Source organism: Falco peregrinus, chromosome 4 (genome assembly GCF_023634155.1).
Source record: "Falco peregrinus isolate bFalPer1 chromosome 4, bFalPer1.pri, whole genome shotgun sequence".
Taxonomy (NCBI): Eukaryota; Metazoa; Chordata; class Aves; order Falconiformes; family Falconidae; genus Falco; species Falco peregrinus.
In genome coordinates this window covers 32,093,911-32,115,765 of record NC_073724.1, presented here as the reverse complement: position 1 = coordinate 32,115,765, position 21,855 = coordinate 32,093,911, and the positions used below count along the sequence as shown (strand labels likewise).

The following is a 21,855-nucleotide window of genomic DNA, read 5'->3' as shown; positions in this document are numbered from 1 at the left end:
AGGGATGGGGAGATCTGGGACCACATCACAGACATCACATCTGAATGTGTAAGGGGAAAAAAAAAAACCCACCCCTGACAAAGAAGTGTGCTGCTTTTGCCAGGTTTCAACTCCTTGCTCCCGAACGGAGGGGTGGCCCCAGTAGCCACTTAAACTTCTTAATGGTGGGGAGGGCTTGGCAGAGGCAAATAATATTTTTTTCTCAGATTCATTTTCATCTTAAATGAAATTTCAAAATATATCTGCTTTTAAACTATCTCGAGGCTGACAGCTATGGGCCATAGGGGTCAGTGAGGACCCTGAGTTAGGTCTTAGCACAACAATGAGTCTTTATTAAAGCATAAAATTAGTATCTAAGAACTAGAAAACAAGGAGGCTGTGAAGGCACTCCATGTCTCAGCTAGCAAACTGTTAACAACTGGTCTGAACCATCATGTGCTGGTGATGTTACTTCTCACCTGTCTAGAGAAAGGGCCTGACTGTAGGGCGTACAACAGACAGATGAAAGGTGCTTCAAGCAACTCTGCAGTCTATTGCTTCTGGCATGGAAAATTTTGCCCTCCCAAAATGTTACATTTTGGTGCAAAATTAGGGAAAGATTCAGGTCTTGCAATGAAAGATGAGGACAGAAATACATAATAACAGATCATGCTAAAAACATGCTTCTTTCATGTGGTTACATGCCAGCCTTTGTCAGTATGAGCCAAACTCGCTAACAGCTATATATTAACACCTCACTAATGAGATGATACATGACCACCCCTAGGCCGTGAAGCCAGAGGAATGATTGCAACAAAACAGTTACTGTAACTGAACCACGGAGAGAGAAACTCCACACACACACACACACAACCCCAACTCCTAACCTGCATTATGAGGAACCCATGAAATAAAGCAAAATAACTGGATTTCAATGTCATCCCTGTGTTCTGGTCTCTGTATGGTGCTGGTGTGACAGTAAATCAAAGGGACAGTGTTGCCCTGGTGTCACCAAGTCCCGTGCATGTAAGATGGAGGAAGAATTTCCTTTGTTAACTCCCTACCAATGCTCTGCACTGTAATTTTTTCTTCTTTTTTTGTTTTAATCCCAATGCTGAAAGAGAGATGTCTTTAATTTAACTGAATGTGTTTTTCTGAGAAACTGCTCAACAACGTGGTGGAGAAATGCTCTGTTAGAAAACCAGAGATAGGTATCATGCTGTGCCTGCGGCAAAGGGTTTAGTCTAATGAGACACCAAGACCTCAACACATTTGGGGAGAGATTTTTAATTGTCAGCCACTGAACAAAAGCACGCTCTAATGATTTCTCTGATCATCTGCACAGAAAAATCCAAACACATTTAACTTAGAGGTAAAGATAAAGGTAAAATAATAATTACTGTTACCTGAAAACTTTTGGTAAGTTTGAATGTATTTCAATTGATTACTCTGGTTTAATCACTTTCAACTAAGAGGTTGCAATGCTTCTGCATTTCTAAGACAAACAGTGTTAATTGCCTTAAAACCCTGGAGGCTTGGCTTTATGCATAACTTCAATTACAGAACTAAACTGGCAGTTTTGCATTTTCTGTGTTGGTGTAAGCTATTATTTTTGGTAGCAAAATCAAGGCTGCACTGTACTCCTTTACCTACTGTACCAGTAAAACATTTGTAGTTATATATGCAACTGTATTTATGGATGCAATTCCCAAAATCAAAGTCTCGAGAGGCAGTTCATTGAATTCAGGGGCATCTTACCAGGACTGTGTTCAGTGCAATCGCAAAGGTGATAAAGATGGCCCTTTTATTTGTCTCTTGTTCCATGCAGTCTGTAAATTATTTATGGGAAGATGTCATAAAAATACGGCACTTTGGCCATTTTGTATTATAAAAAATTGATGTTGAGAGAAGAGAATCAGAGAAGACTGTCCAGGAGAAATAGTTGTATTTTTCTTGGTAATAGCTTTAGGGCCAAAATGCTGAAACAGTTTTCTTTTGCCCTTATGACTAAGTCCTGGTTTCCCTAATGTGTGCACATTTAATTTGAATGAGTTTTTGCTGTATAAGTGAAGCAGATTAAGTAAAGCACTTGGCAAAAAAAATTCTGATTTTGGTATATGAGCTGCCTAGTACTACTGTGCATGAATAATTACAAAGGAAACTCCCCCTAAAGACAGTTTTTCAGCCCTCAAAAAGTACTGCAGTGCTAAGATAAAACAGTTTTCTAGAGACAAAAAACCAAGGGTTGGATATAAGATCAGTCAAACCTGGTAAAATCCAGTTTTCCTGTGTCTTTGGAAGCAGTCTAAAGCCATTTATAAAATAAACACATCTGTTCAGATGTTATACTCCCTTCTCGCTACATTCCTTTGCATTTAACTATGAAATGGGTGCTTTCAAAGATATCCTGCAGAAGACTGGTGACTAATTGCAAGTGCAACAGGAAAGTGCAATAGCGAAGTGACAGTGTTCTGGCCCCGATACCGACTGTGGGTTTCATATGCACAGGTGGTTGGTAAATCTTGTCTGGTAACTAATTAAATTTGATTTTGTCTGGATGTTGTACTGTGAAAAATGACCCAATCCTTTGCTATATGCTAAGTGAGACTGGAATCAGATTTGTCTTTCTTACAGATGTTGCATTCTTAGTAAATGTTTTTTTACAGGTACTGCAATAGTCTCTATTGAGAGTACTCTTCATCTAATACAGTACTTTATATTCATCTGTTACTTACGACTTTCCTAGCTAGTTATTGCAGGGTCAGAATTGGTCTTAGCAGACCTCCCTTCTATCAGGAGACCAATAATCCAAGCCCTGACCTGAGCAGAAATGCAGAAGTCAGCATGCAGCTGAACTGACCATAGCAACGATGCAGCGCACAGTATTTTCTGTCCTTAGCATATAGGTGTTGACCATGCCAGGCAAGTCTGGACACAAGGGGCAGGGATTCGCACCTGCTTAGACACAAGAAGAATCCATATAAATAGATGGACTCAAGTGCAGGGGCACAACGCAGTTGGGGTGGACTCATGGAGACTGAGATGGGGAAGGTGGGAGTGAGAGGCAGAAAAGGGCATAAGTGTAGGTTTCTGCTTTGAGAAACAAGTCAGGGAGCAAGAGTGATTTCAGTGCTATGAAGATCCCTGCTGCCACACCAGTTTTTTCTTCCTGCTCAATTTTTTGGCAGGGACACCAGAGCAGGTCCAACAGGTTGGAGAAAGGTATGTGCTGGGCTGACACAAAAGATGACTGCTTAGAGGAAGGCCAAAGACTTGAGGAGACATCTCGAGGCCCTTTGGATCCTTACTGTTACTGAAATCAGGAAAACCACCTTGCTCCTTGCTCCCCACCAACAGTCCTGGTGTGTGCTGAGGTGCTGGTTTGGAAGTGGACGTTGAGTGATGGGAGAATCTGGGCTTGAATAATTAGGGCTCTACTTCATCACAGTTGCTGCCAAGGCTGGCAGTATGTAGAATTAGGAGGGCTGAGAGAATACCTGAATTTGTGCTTCCCTACAAACCAGGAAAGAAGCACAAATTCTTAACAGTCTTATTGCTCAGTCAAATAGCAAATGCACATACACACAAAAATCAAATAAAGTACTGTGCCCTGTGAAGCACATAGTGTCCTCCTCCTCATCCTTCTTTCCATGACAGCCACATGTCAGTGGAGCCAGGGTATGGTTTACCATCCCTCTGGCTTTCACAATGTTCTCGGCACTTCTCGCATACTTCCTGCATGCATGTCCGTACGCTCATCCTCTGTTTTTATTGCTGAAGGTTAGTGAGGATAAATGAAAGCCTCCAATGCCACTTTCTATGGCTGGTTTAGATCTCTCAGATAATCTCCCATGAGGTCACCTACCTCTTCTAAATGTCATGCACGCATGTGATCTGAAAGCCTTCACAGGCTGTCCTCACGCCTGAATGACATCCCAGCGACTCAGGCACTAATGCCTCCAAATGAGGCTGTATCTTAATTCCCTGCTTTGACTGTTTCTCCAATAAAATGCCTCTGACCACCCTTGCACTGTGAGCGCTATCAAGCAGGGCAGTGCGAGGGGGGAGAGCTTGGCGAAGATCAGGAAAATGACACTGGATGGCACCACACGGTTGAGAAAATTCAGTCAGCATCAGATTCGTATAGTCGTTGTGACACAAATGGGACATCTGGGCTCTTCCCTAGCCCTTGAGAAGAAAGAAACGTGCTCTGCCTACTCTGTGTGTTTGGCAAGGCAAGTGAAGGCTGCACATGCTACAGTCGTGTTGCTGACCTAAACCCAATGGCCAGGTCATCTGCTGGTGTAAAGTGGCACCATGCTACCCACGCTGCTGGAGCTATGCTGGTTTGCACCAGCAGTTGCTTTTTGCCTGCAGCCTCAGAGAATCAGGGAGAGAGAGACACTCAGAAGAGCGTAGGCTGCAAGGCAGGAAAAAAGACGAACAGCATCCTTCACTTTGTGAGAGGGTGAGCTTCATTGCCTTTGTTGCATGTATAAAGTCCATGGCTCAGCGGTGCTCATCTGCAAAAGGGCCTCAGCAGATCAAGGGCTCTGCAGCAGCCTGGCAAAGAGCATGATTCAGAAAGGCATCAGGTGGGACTACAACCTCTCAAACCCCGTCCTGCTGGAAAGGGTGGGAGCTTCCCTCTCCTTCTCCCCAGCAGGAGCTGGGGTCCACCAGCCTGGGTGTCTTCCATGGTCACTCCCATTCAGCCTGCTCGGTCAAGGCTTCCTGCCTTGCTGTCCTGCAGGGAGCTCCTCATATCCATGGGGAACCAGCCTAGGATTTCTAGTCCTTCCGCACAAAACAGGGACTATCTCAGCCCTCCAAGAGCTTCTTTAGTTTGACTGTGTTTTCCACTACAAAGTCATTCTGGTCTGCTTGAGCAGCAAGTGAACCAGCACAATGGGGAAGTGGTTTTGTATTGCAGGGTGGCACAGATATTTCAGGAAACGCGTGTGTATATTGATGTGGAGCCATTATTCCTCCAGAATTTGGCTTGTCGTATCCCTGCATTCACACTGGTATTGCATTTGCCCAGCAAATCTTTACCAAGAGCATCTTCCAGCTCTTCAAAGGGGCCTCTCTGCTGCATGTATCAGCTTGGTGTGGGACAGGATGATTCAGACAGAAGAACATGGCTGTTTCTAGATACTTGCTTATTGATTTTTTTTTGGCTTACTGATATTTTACACACCAGAATGAAAGCGTCCATTTCCATCGCTGAACACAAAAACTTTTAAAAATAACGTGCTGAAATGGGCCAAGAGGAGAACTTTACTCTTCCATCCTTACACATAAGCCCTGTAGTGATGCCTGCTTTTATGGTGGCACAGGCTTACACAGGAAGCCAACGTTAAATAGCTTAAGGCTGAATAGCTTGGCTCCCCTTGGAGCTAGCATCTGTGACCTTTAGAAGACTGTGCAAACCAGAAGCTGGTAAATATTTGTTCCTAAGAGAAACCCAAACAATTAAGAGCAACAAGATTTATTGACAGCAATGAATTGCAGCAGTGGCCTCATGGGAGCGGAGTTCCCAGCACTTCCTGAGTGTTTCTCAAGTGCCCATTGCACACAACACTGTCCTGAAGGAAACTGGACAGTTTGGTGTCACCTTGATAACAGAATCACCGCATTTTAGTAAGTAGGAAGGACATTGTCATGAGGGGCAATGGCCATTAGAATTGCCCAACTGCCTGAAGGGACTCTGGCCTCTGATTGCTCTTCCTGCCTTTGAAAATGCCCTGAACACTGTTGTTCCTGACTTCTCAGCAATGACTATTCATTCTTTCTGTTCGTCTTTGTAGTTGAGAATTTCAATGTATGGCAAACCACAAATGGCCTATAGGAACTTAAGTTCTCTGCAGTACCTCTTTTCTGGAGGTTGTGGTATAATTCTGGAGGCTGTGGAAGCGTGGTATTTTCTCCAGCAACCCTTTTCTGAAAATGTGAGGAAGATCAGGAGAAGACCCTACCTGCCTAGCTGCAAAAAACCCCCACAAAAACCAAACAAAAAACCAAACAACCCCCCCCCCCCCCCCCAACCTCTTTATCATTTAATGAAAACATTTCCAGTGGGTGAGGCAGTAGGAAACAATCCTGCAAGCTTGTCTGCTCCTGAAGTAGTCCAAGTGAAATCCACGGTGGGAACAGCAAAGGCTGGGTGGCTGGAGACCGCTCCTGAAAGCATTGGTGAAGGTGGCAGCACAGGAGTGGCAGAACAGGGATTATTGCTGCCCTTCCCCAGCCTGGGCCTGCTCACCCCATACACACTGCGGATGTAATGTATACACATCAACACTCAACATATTAAAAATAACGTGGTGCATGTGGAAACTCATCGGCTCTCTTCTATAGCAGATGAGGAGCTCAGTTGTAAAGAGTCTGAGCCTGAACACAACCTTTATTTTAATAGGACCGCTGGGGCCTGAATATACCCTGCATATCAGGTGAGAAAGCTGGTATATAAGGCTGAACAATTAAGCTAGGACAGATACTTTGCTCCCCCCCCTCCCCCCCCAACTTTTCTATGCTAAGAACATTGCATTTCTGCTTGTACCAGACTTGATGGCAAAATTCCTATTGGCTTCAAAGGAGTAAAAACTAGCCCCTATTTCTCTTCAGCTCTGTAAACTTTGAACTGGAAAATATTTATTAGATCATAAAGCTTATTTGAAGAAAATTACAAAATATAACCGCCTGTAGAAGATCTGTCTTCTGTCTTTAACAGCTGTTTTGTTTTGTCAAAGGCAGATAAACCCTTTTGGGGAAAAATGGACAGGTGGTTTGTATGGTGATTGCTTTCATATTCTTTTTATTATTTCTACTCCCAGCCTCATAAGCATAGTCAGGAGTAGTAAAAATATCAGGGTGTGCAGTTTGTTTGCGTAGATTCCTTGTTATTCGCCATGGTTTAACCTGACTGGTAGCTAAACCCCACACAGCCACTCCCTCCCTCCCCCTCCCCACAGTGGGATGGGGGAAGAGAATTGGGAAAAAAAAAGTAAAATTCACTGGTTGAGATAAAGACAGTTTAATAGGACAGAAATAGAAGGGATAATAATAACAATAATAATAATAGAATTGGAACATGCAAAACAAGTGATGCACAATGCAAGTGCTGACCACTGACCCACCGATGCTCAGCCAGGTCCCAGTTCCCAAGCAGTGGCCCTAGCCAGCTTTCCCCATAGTTTATGTGCTGAGCATGACGCCATACGGTATGGAATATCACTTTGGTCAGTTGGGGTCTGCTGTCCCGGCTGTATCCTCTCCCAGCTTCTTTTGCACTCCCAGCCAGCTCGCTGGTGGGGTGGGGTGAGAAGCAGAAGAGTCTTTGAGTTAGTGTAAACACTGCTTAGGAGCAACTGAAACATCAGTGTGTCATCAACATTATTCTCACCTTAAATCCAAAATACAGCACCGTACCAGCTACTAGGAAGATAATTAACTGCATCCCAGCTGACACCAGGACAGTATTTTACAGGCACAGCTGGTGGGTGTCAGAAGTGGGTGGATATGGCTATTTCAAGGTATATCCTGAACTTGATTGTTTTCTTTTCAAGAGAGTGTACTCATCTAGCCTTGGTAATGATGTTAGGCTGCTATTGTTGGGATGTATAGGAGAATATACTTAATGCAGTCTATCTTTTTAAAAGCTTTGGCTTAGCTAGTGTAATGGAAGTACTATACTAGCAGTGCACAGTGGCTCCCTGCATAGTGACAGGCTGAAAGTCTGCCTCAGGTCTAGTTTGTGAAGCTAATAAATTAATTTTGATTTATTTTTTTTTACCAGGGCTGCAGGCACAGTCATATATTACTGTGAGCCAAATGAAGGTTTAGACAGAGAGATTATCTATTCCTTTACATATATAAACCTACTTACCTTTTTAAATCACATTTCCCCTGACCAGATTTGTCCTTTCCATAGTGCAATTTAAGGAAATTTTCTTTGCAGTGACTTGCATGTTGGCCCATAGTTCAGCAAAGAGGAAGACTGGAAGAAGCCAAAAGGTAGGGAAGCGATGGTTGTATCCTGTCAAGATGGTCCACGTTGGCCTAAACTGCTGTATTGATGTCATTGCATGACCTCCAGAAAGTACTAATAATGTCATTACTCGCAATTTTAAAGAATTTGAAGCATGTACATTTATTTTTAATCTCCTCTCTCTTTCAATGGTAGGGTATGAAATTTATACCATTGTATGGTAACTCCATTTAACCACATTTCTCATTTAACTCCAGTTCTGATTAGCATCCTCTCCTTTAACATGACTACTGTCAGGATCAGAGGAGGTTCCTTGACATCAGTGCTCCTTCCTTGAACGGGGGAGGAGGATGCAACTGGACTAGCTTTGTGTGTGTGAGGATTCTGGATTTTCTGGAAGGAGCACGACATCCTGCTGAAGCATATTCCCCATCCTCACCCCAGAAGAGTCTCTTTACTGCAGGAGGAGTTTTGCCAGCTCACCTGAAAGGGCATCTCTGGCTGACCTGTGTCCCTCAGGAGGGCATATGCTTATCGCAGATGCATTGCTGGGTACCTCAGCAAGGCTGGAGAGGCCCATCCAAGGGCTTCTGACTTCTAATGTCAGACAGATTCCATGGTTCTGCTGAGACACACCTACAGCCCTTGAGAGGCCACCTGAGAGACCGACGGGCAGAGAAGTCTTCACAGTATTGGGAAGGTGGTTTGCTCTTAGGTATTTCAAGCTTTATGCTTCCCCCTAAAGGGTTTCACAGGTTTCAGGTCCATCTGCCCTATGCTTTTCTCTTTACCTGTCTATAGTTTCATTTCTTCAGTGTGACAGAAGAGCTAGCATACAGCGATGACTTTTCCACTTCAGGCAAAACCCAAAGGTCCCCTGAAAACTCTGCCACTGTACCAAGAGAATGATGCTACGCTGTCATGCCAGGCACATACCGCTGGGGCTCAGAGCACGGGCTATCTACTTTTACTCCCTTTGAGAGTCATTTATGTCAATCCTTAACCTAGGCAGATGAGACCAAAATAAACTTGCTGAAATAGGAGTCAGTATCTCTACAGCCTTTCAAGCTGGTTTAAGTAGACTATGTGTTTTTTCTGGGCAGGCAAACCCTTGTACTTCCAGGAAGAAGTCAGTATTTGCATTGTTGCTGGCACAAGACATCTAAAGTAAAAATTAATAAAAATGAGCTCCTTATACATTAGCTCTTGGAGAGTACCTTGGGGATGAGTGATTTGGCTTACCACTATCCACAGTTTATATGCATGCCCAGTGTGCAGCCTGCTCCCACCAGGGGAAGAGGGGAGATGACTGGAGCCATGGCCTGCTGGGACTGTAGCGTGGGGAAGAAGACTTGACACGTGCAGTCTGGTTCCTGTAACTACCCCAGAAATGTCTTCCAGGACTGGAATTTAGGAAATGTGTCTAGTGTGGAGGGAGATCTCTCTCTCCATGTTTGGTGAGCAGGGCCACGAGTACCTCACACAGCTATAGACTGGCTCTGAGCTCAGCCTGACGAATGTTTGGTGAGGCTTGCTAGTCACGCATTGTAAAAGAATGAAGCTGGGTTAATTAGCATTGATAATATACAGCTGTGGGCTGGCTTCAGGAGCAGTGGGTTGGCCGATGTAAATGAGGTGCAGCTGTGGCTGGTGCTGTTAAGTGGTTGAGGGCCAATGAAGGGAGAGCAGCTGAGGGAGAAGCAGAGAGAGGACAAAGCAAGAGGAGAGTGGGTCCTGGATGAGTGGAGATGAGGAGAAGGCAGCAGAGGGACTGTATGAAGAGTGTGCTGGTATGAGGTGGTGAAAGACCTTGTTGCAGCTTGATAATTCGGAGAGTGCTGCGACAACACATCATTCGGTAACTCATGAAGATTAGGAGGGTGAATAAAACATATCCCATCACTGCTTTTGCCAAACTCCAGCATGGCTTTATTCAGTTAGAAATCATTAAGACAAAAAGCCCTCTACACACTTGGTGCTTTGCCTTTCATCCTCCATCCTTCAGCACATGCAATTCGTTTCAGCTGCACTTCACCCGATGGCAGGGCTTGGGTGCTTTCCCTCAGCTGTCTCTCCCCCTCTCAAACTAGTGCTAGTGAGCAGATGAAATAAGGTTAGCAGGTGCAGGTGCAACCCTTTCAGTCGCAAGGGTAAGCCTGAGAGCTGCAGATCATGGAGGGACCGAGTTCAAGTCATTAGGTTACATGCTGCTGCTGCTAACAATAATGACGACAATGATGATATAGCGCAAAGAGTCTAGGAACACTTTTAATGATCAGCTGAGTGGGGACATCAGCTCTCATTATCTCATAGCGTAACAGCATTAACAGCAGCTGATGACACTGTAACCTTTACTTTGCAAAGCAACAACCTGTACGTTAGGGAGCATTTGCCTGGATGTGAATTAGGGAATGTAAGAGCTGAATTGTAACCAGATGTGAAAAGCACCTTGATTTCGGAGAAGCCTCTGCAGTCTGCAGCTTTACTTCACCTATATGGTATCCTAACAGAGGAAAATGTCATTTGTCTTTTCTCCTCTGTGGTTCCAGAGCACTGGCTGTTCCTTACACTTCTATCCATATAAGCTGTGGGTAGCGGTGAGCTGAACCCCTCATCCCCAAGGCACTCTCCAAGAGCTAATGTGGCAAGGGGGCCTCTACGCCTGCAGAAGTGACCCATGAGCAGAGCAGCTTCAGCTGGAGCTGTACATGTCCTCACTGTGCAAAGTCAGCAGCCAGCACAGTCCCCAAGCAGCTGCAAGCTGGATGCAGAGCAAAGGTGCCCCTGGGCAGGGGCTGCAGGTCCCTCGAGCCCCAGCTGCAGCACAGGCAGCGCTGGCTGCCTGGAGAGGGGAGCAAGGGCTTGATGCAGAGCATCTCCAGTGCCACCAGACCATTACAGGAGCAGACAGACCCCAAGCAACCTTCCACTGTGGAGTGCTGTGAAGGCTGTGAAATGGGCTCATTAAAATACACATTCACCTTTGTTATCCTGCAGCTGCATTGCCTGATGCATCCCACTGCAGTTGCTCTAAGGTAGGATCCCAAGTTAAAAACTTTCCCAACTTGTTTTTTATTCACCAGCGAAGTTCATGTCTAACCCATTAAGAGCAATGGAAGCAATAACAACTTCTGTCTTCATGGGAGGCAAATGAAGGGGAACCTAAAAAAAAGGGCAAGGGAACAAATGAGGCACTGGCTGATTGAAAGACTGTTATTTTGTGTTGCCTTTGACAGCTGGACACAGGACGCCTTCTAGCATCGGTGTGGTTAGTGCTAAGCATAACCCAATTGGGGCATGGCACCCCTAGCCCCAGTGTGCCTCCTTTCCTCCTCTTTTTCCACAAAAGCACAGGAAACCGCCATGCAGCCATGGTATAGCAGACACAGCCTTGCAGCAGGCTTTGGCTGGGATCCCTGCTGACCCCTGATCACACTAAACCTCTTCTCCTCCCCAGCGGCAGACGGAGGCTTGCACCCAGACAAAGTTGTTCTTGCCAGCATCATCCCTGGACGCAGACCCCTCCCAGGTGGCACCCGGATGGACGGGGTGTGCCGCGGGTTTGCAGGCTCCTCCAACGAGCCAGGGGTGCAGTGCCTTGTGCTGAGCTCCTGCTCCTGCTGCTCACGGGGTGCAGTGTCCTGTGGGCACCTCCACCACCCTCACACATAGACCAGTACTTAAAGCCACATGCATCCCCAGTCTCCCCCTGCCACAACGGAAACCTCACAGCCTAAGCCCACCTCATCCAGGCTGGTAACTTTGCTTTGATACACAGACATGATCTCCCCAGACAGTGCTTTTAGCTGCAAGAAAATTTCTCCCTCGCAGTGTTTTGTTCTTAAAGACTGCTTTCCTGGGCTAAACATACTTGGCTTTAAATAGATGGGGTGACCCAAATACTATTGTGAATGATTACTCGAGGATGAAGTACAGACTCTAGTCCAATGATTTTTACAAGACAACTTAAGTCAATACAATCTTTCTGATTAGTGGTTTCCAGAAGACCTATATGCTGCATCATCCCTCGTACATTCATCATCTGGTTCACTTTGGCTGTATTTGTTCAAGCAGTACATTATCAAGCATACAAAGTGTTTGCTCTGTTGTCCTCTGGACTGCACAGATTTCTTCTGGAACAAACTGTAGCTTAGAAAGCCTCTGCTGTGGATTGTTGTAATGAATATTTTACAGTAAGCCACTAGTTACTAATCAGCCTAATTTTACTTGTACAACTCTTTTTATAACCTTTACTCTTAAAAAATAATTGGGAAAATTTACAGTGGTAATGGAAGTGTTTATTAACTGATGGCCTACTTGCAAGATTAAACTGAACACAGCATTGCGATTCAGGCTGTTTTTCAGCTTTGTATAGGAAAAAAAATAGCAGCAAGCATAGAAGCCATTATTTTTCACAGCATACCCCTGAACAGTCTTTTTTATTGCAGACTGTCTACTGTAGTATAGCAATGAGTTCAACAGAAAATGCACTAAAAGCCTGAAATCTAAATCTAATTTAAAATCTAAATAATGCATGATTGAAAATGTATTATCTATTCTCAGCAAATCAGTATCATTAACAGTAATGTTTCCCTAATTTTAAGCACCATCTAGCGAGTCAAGCATTTGATCTTCCAAATTACTGAGAAAAATAAGATTGTGGCATGACTGCATCCCACCTAGTGCTAGGTCTCTTTCTGAGATTCATAAGCTAGCTGTTAAACCATTGTCTGCTCTTCTGCTAATGGTCATTAAATATTCCTCCAAAGGTGCTGAAGACCCAAGCTGCCGCCTCCAGATAATTTGTCTATTGACAAAGGAGGGTGCCGGCTGAGTAGGCTTCCTAGTTAGACAAAGCTAACTGCCTAAAAGTGGAGCACGGAAAAACCTCATTTCGATAATGATAATCTTTTTTTGTCACTCCAGAGCAAGGGACTGGAGAGGATGTGTCTTTATTTCAATTATTAGTGAAAAAAAAAAAAAATATATAAAACTACAGACAAACAGCTTTATAAGGATCACGATTCTTGCTATTTCTATTAGCCAGCTTGCCATGAAGATGAAGTAGGTCTGAGAAGGAGTCGCACAGCAAATCTGCATAGAATTTTAAGACTTGATTATCCAGTACCGGTATTAAATCAGTTCAATTGCATCAGCACTGGCTCCAGTGTAGTGTAGTCAGCTGGCAACTGACCTGTATAAACTGCAGCCCATGCATAGAATCTCTTTGGAGATCAAGTGATGCACCACCAGTTTGGGTAACACAGTAACTCTGGGCACAGGCAGGGACCTTCAGACTGAGCCTCAACAACAGATCAGGCCAGTTTCTGTGCATCAGGCGGGCATCACGTGCCAAAGGTCTCTCCTGGTGGTGGGTCCCCAGCTGCCTGCCCAGCCAGTGGCTCACCTCTGTTGCACTCTGCATTGGGGCACTGCATCTGCTTGGGAGGCCACACGGTGAGGGAGGCTGAGGACTTGACCCAACCTACAGAGACCTGTCTGCTGTTGTATTTTCGAGTTTCCCTCCATCTCCAAACATCAGTTTCCTGGCCATGTCACCTCCCAGCCCCATGCCTCAGAGCAATCATGGTAGCACAGGCAAAAGGCTGATGGAGGACAGGGACAGCTGGTGAAGGGGAGGTGGTGCCAGGACTTGCTTATGCTAGAACTGCTGCAGAAATGTTCCTCAAACTGAACCCCACGCCGAAGGCTCAGCCTCCATGCTCCCCTGTGCTCACTGCTTGGTCTCCTAGGGAAAGTGCGATGGTGCAGTGCCAGCTTGCTGTTTGGAAATGGTGGAGGTTAATCTTTTCCTCATGTTACTGAAATCGGGTACCTTATGGAGTTAAACTGGGGAAAGCAGTATCTTTAGGAGTGGGAGCATTTAAGGCCTGGTCCCTCATCACCAGCAAGCGTGACTGCTGAGGGGTGACACAGGTACCTGGTCTCTGGTTTGTCCAAGACAGGAAAAGCATCAAACCAGAAGCTTGGAATCAGCTGCACAGCTTTACTAACAATATTGGAAATACTTTACAGTTGTCCTGACTTGGATATAGGCAAAGCCACTGAGAAAGAGAAACAAGGCATCCCTTTTCTCCTTCCTTCCAACTGCCCATGCATGTCATTTTGCTAGCAAGAGGAAAGATTTTTTAGCAAGATCCTGATTTATGGTTTAGAACATCATGATGGAAAGTGGATTCAAGCAGGAAATCAATTTTCAGAGCTATTCAGCAATGAAAGGCAATGTTTTTGGAGTAGTCCTTCCCCACAAACAAAGCAGAGCGTGTGTAGGTATCAGTCTGCTTAGCAAGATGGTTTAAGCTTGCTAGAACAGTCACACAGCATGCACGATCCATGTTAGGATCCAGTCAGCTCCCAAACACCCCTCAATCACAGGAGTGAGCCAGAATGTCATGACATCACATAAATAAATGTAAGCAAATACCGTGAAAAGGCTTTACCCTGGTCTTGAGCAAAAGGTGAAACTTTTGAGTCCTGTGGGATCCTTCTCTGTCCCCAAACCTGCTGGCTCATGATGCAGCAAAATGGTCTGGCACTTATCAACCCTGTCAGGGTTTGCAGGTCCTGGGTGTGTTTAACTTGGAAAGAAAGGTTTCAGGAGGAGGCTCCTGAACACCTCCTCCCAGAGTTACGCAGGGGGAAAAAAAGAAAAATAAACACAGGCTTTCAGAGGTCAGAATGTATAGCTCTCCCAGAGCTACTATTCCTGGTAGAAATTAGACCCTGAAGGGCCCAGGTGAAAATCAGGGATAATCCCCATATACGTGCTTCTAATTGGGACAAACTGTAAGTGAGAAAGCTGACCGACAGCTCCGGCCCACCCCTGGGGGCTCTGGGTTTGTTCCCAGCTGGTAAACAAGAGCACAGTTATGCAAAGCCGCCTCTATAAACAGATTTCAGTTTATTACAGCCAAACTGGGGGAATCTATTTTTGTCACCGCTTTGTGCGAATGTGTTACCCTTGTGATTTCCAGGCAGGTCACTCCAAGTCAGCTGCTTTGGCTGTGGCTGTTGGTAGAAGTTCCTCCATCGACTCGGTCCCTGGCCCCTCTGCTCGCCCGCCTGGGGTCAGCTCCCAGGCAGGGGGGCCGAGGGGATGCGCCTGCGGCTATTCTGGTAGCTGTGAGTTATGGCGGTGTCATGTGAAGCAAAGAGCCCAGAAATGCATGTCAAATCGAACCAGTGACTAATCACGATATTTTGGTTGTATTAGTGCCTGCTGGGCAAAGGTCTATGGGCTCAGAAAATCTTCACGTAATAATCCCTGGGCGCTGATTTGATCTTCAGCTGAGGCTTCCTAAAAGAGTGTGAAAAGAGGACGGGAAGGGGGCTGCAGTCCCAGGGGCAACAAGGTCCAAACTTATCTGAGTTTGAAATACAGACGAGAGAGCCAGCACTCCCTTCTCATCTGTGTCCGCCCAGAGCCATGTGCTGGCAGCCAGAGAGGATCTATTTGATCTGCCTGTGGAGCAAGAAGGGTCGAGGGAGACGGTTGAGCAGACACAAAGTGTCATTTGTTGGGATTGTTATCTAGCTCCCTCATCTGTCATCTGATGGCCAGCCAAGCAAGTGCTCAGCACAACTGTGGACCGTTCATCCTTGCACAAGTGACGGAGGCAAGAAAAGTAAGCATCCTACAGCAGCTGTTGTGACATTCAGCTGTTTTTTCTATAAAGAAATGCATTGAATTCTTTACAAACCTACTAACTGTCCCCCTATGCCAGGCAAGAGACTGTTGTTTGGTTTTTTTTTTTTGGTTGGGCTTTTCTCTAACAACTGGAAGTCTGCTGGGCATTCAAGCAATGGCTGTTGAGTAGGGCAGCTGTTTCAATATCTAATTGCATTTTTTCTGTAATAACTCAAGGGGAAAGCGTTGCATTGCCTACAATGAGCTACTTCCTGTCCTACTGCAAAGCGCACTGCACCGCTGTGCTCGCCCAGTACCAGAGCCTGAGATCAGAGGGCTTTCTGTGTGATATTTTGCTGAAAGTGAAGGAAAACGAGTTTCCTGCACACAAGTCCTTGTTGGCATGCTCCAGTGACTATTTCCGAGCCATGTTCAAAAGTTATACCCAAGAGTCTAAAGCCAGTGTAATTGATCTGCAAGTTGTCTCACCCACTGGTTTCCAGAATGTCCTGGATTTTATTTATACTTCTTTGTTGCCCCTTTCCTTTGAAAGCCTGGAAGATACCTTGGAAGCTGCAAGCTACTTGCAAGTGACTGATGCCATTGGCTTGTGCAATCAGTACTTGATTAACAACCTCGCCTTGGAAAACTGCTGCTTCTCCGCCAACGTGGCCAGGAAGTTCTACCTGCCGAATGCCTTAGCAGCAACCGAAAAATACATTGTCAGTAATCTCTGGAAGCTTCTGGACTTGGATTTGTCAGGACTGCTCGAGCTGAACTTCAGGTCTTTGCTAGTGGTGGTTCAATCACCAGATCTCCCTATGGTGAAAGAAACTCGCCTGTTGAATCTCGTGCTGCTGTGGCTGAAGCAGGATAAAACCAGGCTGGCTCACGCTAGCAGCCTTTTAGAGCACATAAGATACGGCCTCATCCCAGTGGAAGAGTTGAGAAAAACCTACACACAGTCAGAAGTGCCCCTCTCTGCAGGTATTAAGTGCTTGATCATTAAAGCAATAAATTACCATACATCTGTTTTCAAACAGCCTATCCTGCAAGACAAGTCCACCACGCTGAGGAATGAGAAAACTCGGATCGTTCTGCTGGGGGGAGGGACAGCAAGTGAGGGGCTCGTCACCGACATGGTGGCCTTTGACGTTTACAATCACAAATGGAGAGCTCTCACGCAGGTGCGGGACAGGGTGCAGAACCACAGCGTGTGCGTGGTGGGGAACTTCCTCTACGTCTTGGGTGGGGAGGTAGAAAGTGGTGCCCCGGGTGATGCTAAAACCAAAAAGATCTTATCAGTTACAAACAAGGTCCATCGTTATGATCCCAGATTTAACACGTGGACCCAAATCACGGGCATGCTGGAAAAGAGGTGCCAGTTTTCTTGCAGTGTCCTGGGCAAGGATATCTTTGCCATTGGTGGAAGGGGTGAGGATGGGTCGCTGCATTCGTCTGTGGAAGTCTACAACATCAGCAGGGACAGATGGATGAAGGTCAAAGAATTGCCATGCAAGCTACATGGCCATGCCAGTGCCATTTGCAAGAGTACTATATACATCTCTGGTGGCAAGCACTCAGACCCAGCCGACACAAGCAAGGATGTATATTCTCTGAGCTCACTTGAAGGGCAGTGGATAAAAAAAGCCCCCATGAGCATTGCTCGGTTTGGGCATCAGATGGCAACCATCAGAGAAGCCATATTCACCTTTTTAGGATTATATGAACCATTCTCTGAAATAGAAAGATACGACCCTGATCAGAACCAATGGACTCGTTTAAGACCACTGATCTATGATCGATTTTGCTATGGCCTGGCAGTGGTAGAGGAAACAGCTCTTCTTATTGGGGGAAAGAAATGGCAAAACTCACAGGAAGTCCCCACGCAAGACGTGGTTGGCTACGACATTGACAACGATGGCTGGGAAGAGATTTGCAAAGCCCCCTTGCCTTGGTGTGGGCTGCAGTGTGCAGTGCTGCAGCTCTCTGAAGGGGCTGATGAGCAGGACAGCGACAGCCAGCAGAAGAGGCTGCCGGACTGCTGAGCTCACACACCAAGAAATAACCAGCCCAGGAGATGGGCCAGCAGGGCGGGCCTGGAGAAGAAAATTGCAATGGCACCGAACGTGGCGGAGTGGATGTTGTGCTTTGATAAGCCAAACGCTTGGTGGAAACAGGCAGGAAAGTCTGGCTGCAGCAGGGGAAAGGCGCTGGGATCTATAGAGCTGGAAGCCAACCTCACTGAGGAAGGACATACCAAGCAGCACATTTAGAGGTGATCAAGGAGAATATTAATCCTTGACCTTTGAAGAATAATTCTCAGATAGTAATTAATAGGTGTTGCAAATCAGATTTTTCAAAGGTTAAAAAATATAATCCATCTTTTCTGTTTTCTTAATCAGAGGTCATTTTCCCAGCTGCTAAGTGCTATTGAATTTTTATGCTATGGCTAAGCAAAATGAAAATGAGCTGTATAAAGACTAGAAAATTGATGTCTATGAGAACTAATAATAAGTACTGCCAAGGAAAAGGAATTATTTGATATGCTACATACTAGGCAAGAATGTCTTTGCTAACTAGCATGAAATGACTGGAGAGAATGCATGGATTTTTTGATATGTAGACTCAGTTATGGCTGTAGGTTAAAACAGCGACTGTTCAATAGAAACCATTTCTCTCTGAGTGGCCTTTGCTGTAACATGCCTTTCAGATGCTTATTTTGTGTTATTTTAAAGACACGCTACCGGTAAAGTACATTTCTTTAGTATCCAAACCTGGTGTTAGTATAGATGGCCAGAGCTGAATGGGTGTACTTACTATTAGACTTGAGAAACTTGTTACAGGAGTTGCTGTAACTAATGCCTTGACACTTACCTCAGTAGCATATGCTGCTGTATCACAGCTGCTCGTAACGGTAAAATTGCTCACATCTGTTGAACTGGTACATGAGAGAATCCTGCGGTCAGAAAAGGTTTACCTTCATCAAAGGGTACGAAGGGGAGGGAGGTAATGGAAGGTTTTCAGAAGTCTTTATTCGGCGTCTGCCTACATATGAAACAGCAACAGCCTTACTTCTTTTTGGCCACACTGGCAGAGTTCAAAGGCACAGATTATGGAGGTACTTTAAGGCACGTAGACCTGTGAAATGCAGGTAAAACGGTCAGCTGCTGTAGAACCACTTTGGTATGGCATAAATTGAATCTTGAGTTGTAGAAGTTCATTTAAAAGCTAAATTTATTGTACTTCATTTTACAGTGTTCCCTTTCTAGGCTGAGAGTTAATACAATAAAAATATATATAGAAGAACATTTAATAGTCTTAAAAGAAGGCAGCACAATGGAGAGGACACGTTCTTTGTCACTAGACTAGCTTAAAAAACTGTAATGTTTAATTTTCACCTTTAAAGCAATCAAGCTGACTTTACTAATGTAAAGTGCAGGCAGAATAGCTGTTGCATGGCAACAGATCTAAGTCTTCTGAACTGCCTTGGTTTTGACAAGGAATCAACTACACAATGTGCATATACATCCATCAGATATAAAGAGGTTTCTTCTATGAATATATTTACTTTTGGTCCAGTAAAACAATAGCAAGAGAATGTAAATGCTTGGAACAATAGCACAATCCATTTCAAGTCAAGCATTTTTTAAGAGAAATTTACAAAAACCTCACAAATTTAATATACAAGTCAGTACCCATGCAGTAAATAAATGTCCAGTTTATACAAACAATATTCTTCTAATGGTACAAATATTACACTGGATCCAGAATTCTATACAAACGTTAATACATGATTTGTCATCCATATCGACTTGAATATAGGATTACTGAAAATGGGCTACAGAAAGGCCACTCTTCTGTACAATTGTGCAAAATCTGCAAAACAGTTGCAATCCAAATGCAATAAAATAACAAGAAAGAAAGAGAGAAGGGGGGAGGGAGAAGAAGAAAAAGAAAGAAATGGGAGAAGGTCAGAAAAAGGGAGAGAATGAGAGAGGAATAAAAAGACAGGAGAGAGAAAATAAACCTGTCCATTCTTTCCTCCATCCCTTCATGGATATAACTGTCAGGAAATATCAGAGCTCATAAAGTTTAAAGTACATTCACTGAGCTGTACAGGCAAGAGTCTAAAGTTGGTTAAGAGTACAACTCGCTGTAAAGAGTATAAAGGAGGCTTTTCCCTTTCACATGAGTGTTATTAAATCATGTCGTGAGTCCTAACTTATGCAGCAAAATACTGAAAAGCAGCAGAAATATTTTGTCATGCTCTGATCACTGTTCGAGAACAAGCCCATAAAAAGTAAATACATAATTTAAGATTTCCCTCCCATTTTCCTATTCCAAGCATGTGCCTAACTCTAAGAAACTATTTCTGCTCATATTCACCGGGTTCTCTCCAGCACAACTAAAATCTCATGGAAGTTTAAAGCATTTTATTTGTCTTGTGAACTCAGCAGAACCCAAAGACATCTCTTCCTCTTCAAAAGCAAACTGGAGGTTTTTTTACTCCTCAGCTATTTTTCAGGTTCTGTGCTCAGCTCTGCTCCCATCACACATTTTCCCCACATACAATACAGCCAAATTTCACAGCTCAGGAAACACATAGGAGACTACTTGAAAAATCCTATTCATTCCTTTTCTATTGTGGGAATTTTCAAAGCCTCTCAGATTCGGAGCATTTCATTGGGAACCTTTTCCACTGCTGCTTTTCTGGGCAAGAGAAACGCTGCTATCAAGGATGTTCAGAGTCTACGTTTTCTCTTTTGCAAAATCTGCACATTATACTGATGTACAGTAAAAAAGCAGCATAAATGACAGTACTATGATTACTTTTTGAAAAAAAATCAACCAAATGTGATTAAGAGACAAATAACACATAATTTTGTCCTGACTGGAATACAAACCAGCATCCCTTTGCACTGATGGTAAACTTTAGCAACAGGCTTTAAAAAAGCACAAGGAAATAAGACCTAACTTTTTGATACTTGAATTCACATTAGTCCTTTCTGCCTGCTGATTTTCACACTTTTGTATGTTTGACAAAACTGAAACACAACCACCCTGTTACACTCTTCCCCTGTTATTTAAGAAAACTCCTAGAGTTTCTCATTAAATATAAAAACTGGTTTTCTCCCACCACCAAAATAGTACCTGCACTCTAAAAATGCAATGCAATACTGGAATTATATAATATAAAATATCATTGTAAAAGTGACCTTTGATAACAAAACCTTTAGCTTGAATTCCTGCGTGAAGGTCACAGTCTTCCAAAAATGCTTTTAAATACTTTTCTTTAATAGCTAAAGGTCATGTTTTTATTTCACAGAAGGTAAACACAAGCGGAGCATTGGTAGCATATAAAATATACAAATCCTCATTAAAGACGTGGTATTGTTGACCATCGAAGGTTTACTTCACACAGCTGAGTAACATTAAAATATAATTTACTAAAGCTCCCACATATTGATATAAAAACTACTTTATGCACTTAAGTAAAGGGCTGGAGTGTAACAAATGGACAAAAAGAGTGACTTTTATACATGCGTTTCAATGTAAGAGTGAGTGTGCGCTAAGGAGGCTATAAGTGCATCAACCTCAGATGAGCCATTAACAGAGTCCCTCGGGGTGCTGCTTTGATAGACGTCCATGAAGAGATCAAGGTACATTTTTTTCCATTCTTGAAAGTCTCTAGATGTCAAAGCTGGATTATCCAGAACTTTATCTATAATGGCTACTTCTCCTTCCCTGGCCTGTGAAAGAAAAGGAACAAGCAAAGGGTCAGTGCAAGTGATGAGTGACAGCCAAATTCAGTCACATGGGTGGAAGGGAAGAATGGGGGGAGCAAACTCAAGACACGGAGCCCCTAAAAGCAGGGGGACTATCTGACTGCTATACGACTGCTTGCAAAAAGGAGCTCTTCCTACAGGGTGTCACACATCACCCTGCAGGGCTAGGGCTTCCCTTGCCTTGTCCAACATCCTCAGAAACAGTCCCTATTCCCCCTCCTCACCCCTTGTTCAGCTCAAAAAAAAGCAAGCTCTGTACTGTTTCCTATTAGCTGCTTGCATTTTTCAAGATGGGTTTCACAGAACAGTGCCATCTGTTTACTCTTCTCGATCAGCATAAGAAATACTGCGTAGGTGCGTGGGATGCAGACACATGGCCTCCCAACCGCCAGCAGAGCTAAACCTTTTTTACCAGGCTCGTCATGGGGACATCTGAGTGCTACATTGCA

At 44.4% G+C, this 21,855-nt stretch overlaps 2 protein-coding genes across 6 annotated transcripts in view; one reads left to right on the top strand and one right to left on the bottom strand.

Moving 5' to 3' along the window:
- Positions 1-15,839: 15,839 nt before the first annotated feature.
- On the top strand, positions 15,840-18,334 carry KLHL34 (kelch like family member 34). Its single transcript, XM_005231907.4, has one exon. The coding sequence runs from the start codon at positions 15,878-15,880 to the stop codon at positions 17,663-17,665; it is 1,788 nt and encodes a 595-aa protein (XP_005231964.1). The 5' UTR covers positions 15,840-15,877; the 3' UTR covers positions 17,666-18,334.
- Positions 18,335-18,828: 494 nt separating this feature from the next.
- Positions 18,829-21,855, bottom strand: part of CNKSR2 (connector enhancer of kinase suppressor of Ras 2) — a 220,812-nt gene continuing 217,785 nt past the window's right edge. For all 5 annotated transcript variants that reach the window (XM_055802894.1, XM_055802895.1, XM_055802896.1 and 2 more), the window contains one exon: positions 18,829-21,370. In XM_055802894.1, the coding sequence (XP_055658869.1) occupies positions 21,155-21,370 (216 nt within the window). In that variant the 3' untranslated portion in view covers positions 18,829-21,154. The remainder of the gene's footprint in view (positions 21,371-21,855) is intronic.

Bases quoted from the DNA above. Each gene is read 5' to 3' on its own strand.
- KLHL34 (XM_005231907.4), top strand. From the start codon at position 15,878: ATGAGCTACTTCCTGTCCTACTGCAAAGCGCACTGCACCGCTGTGCTC.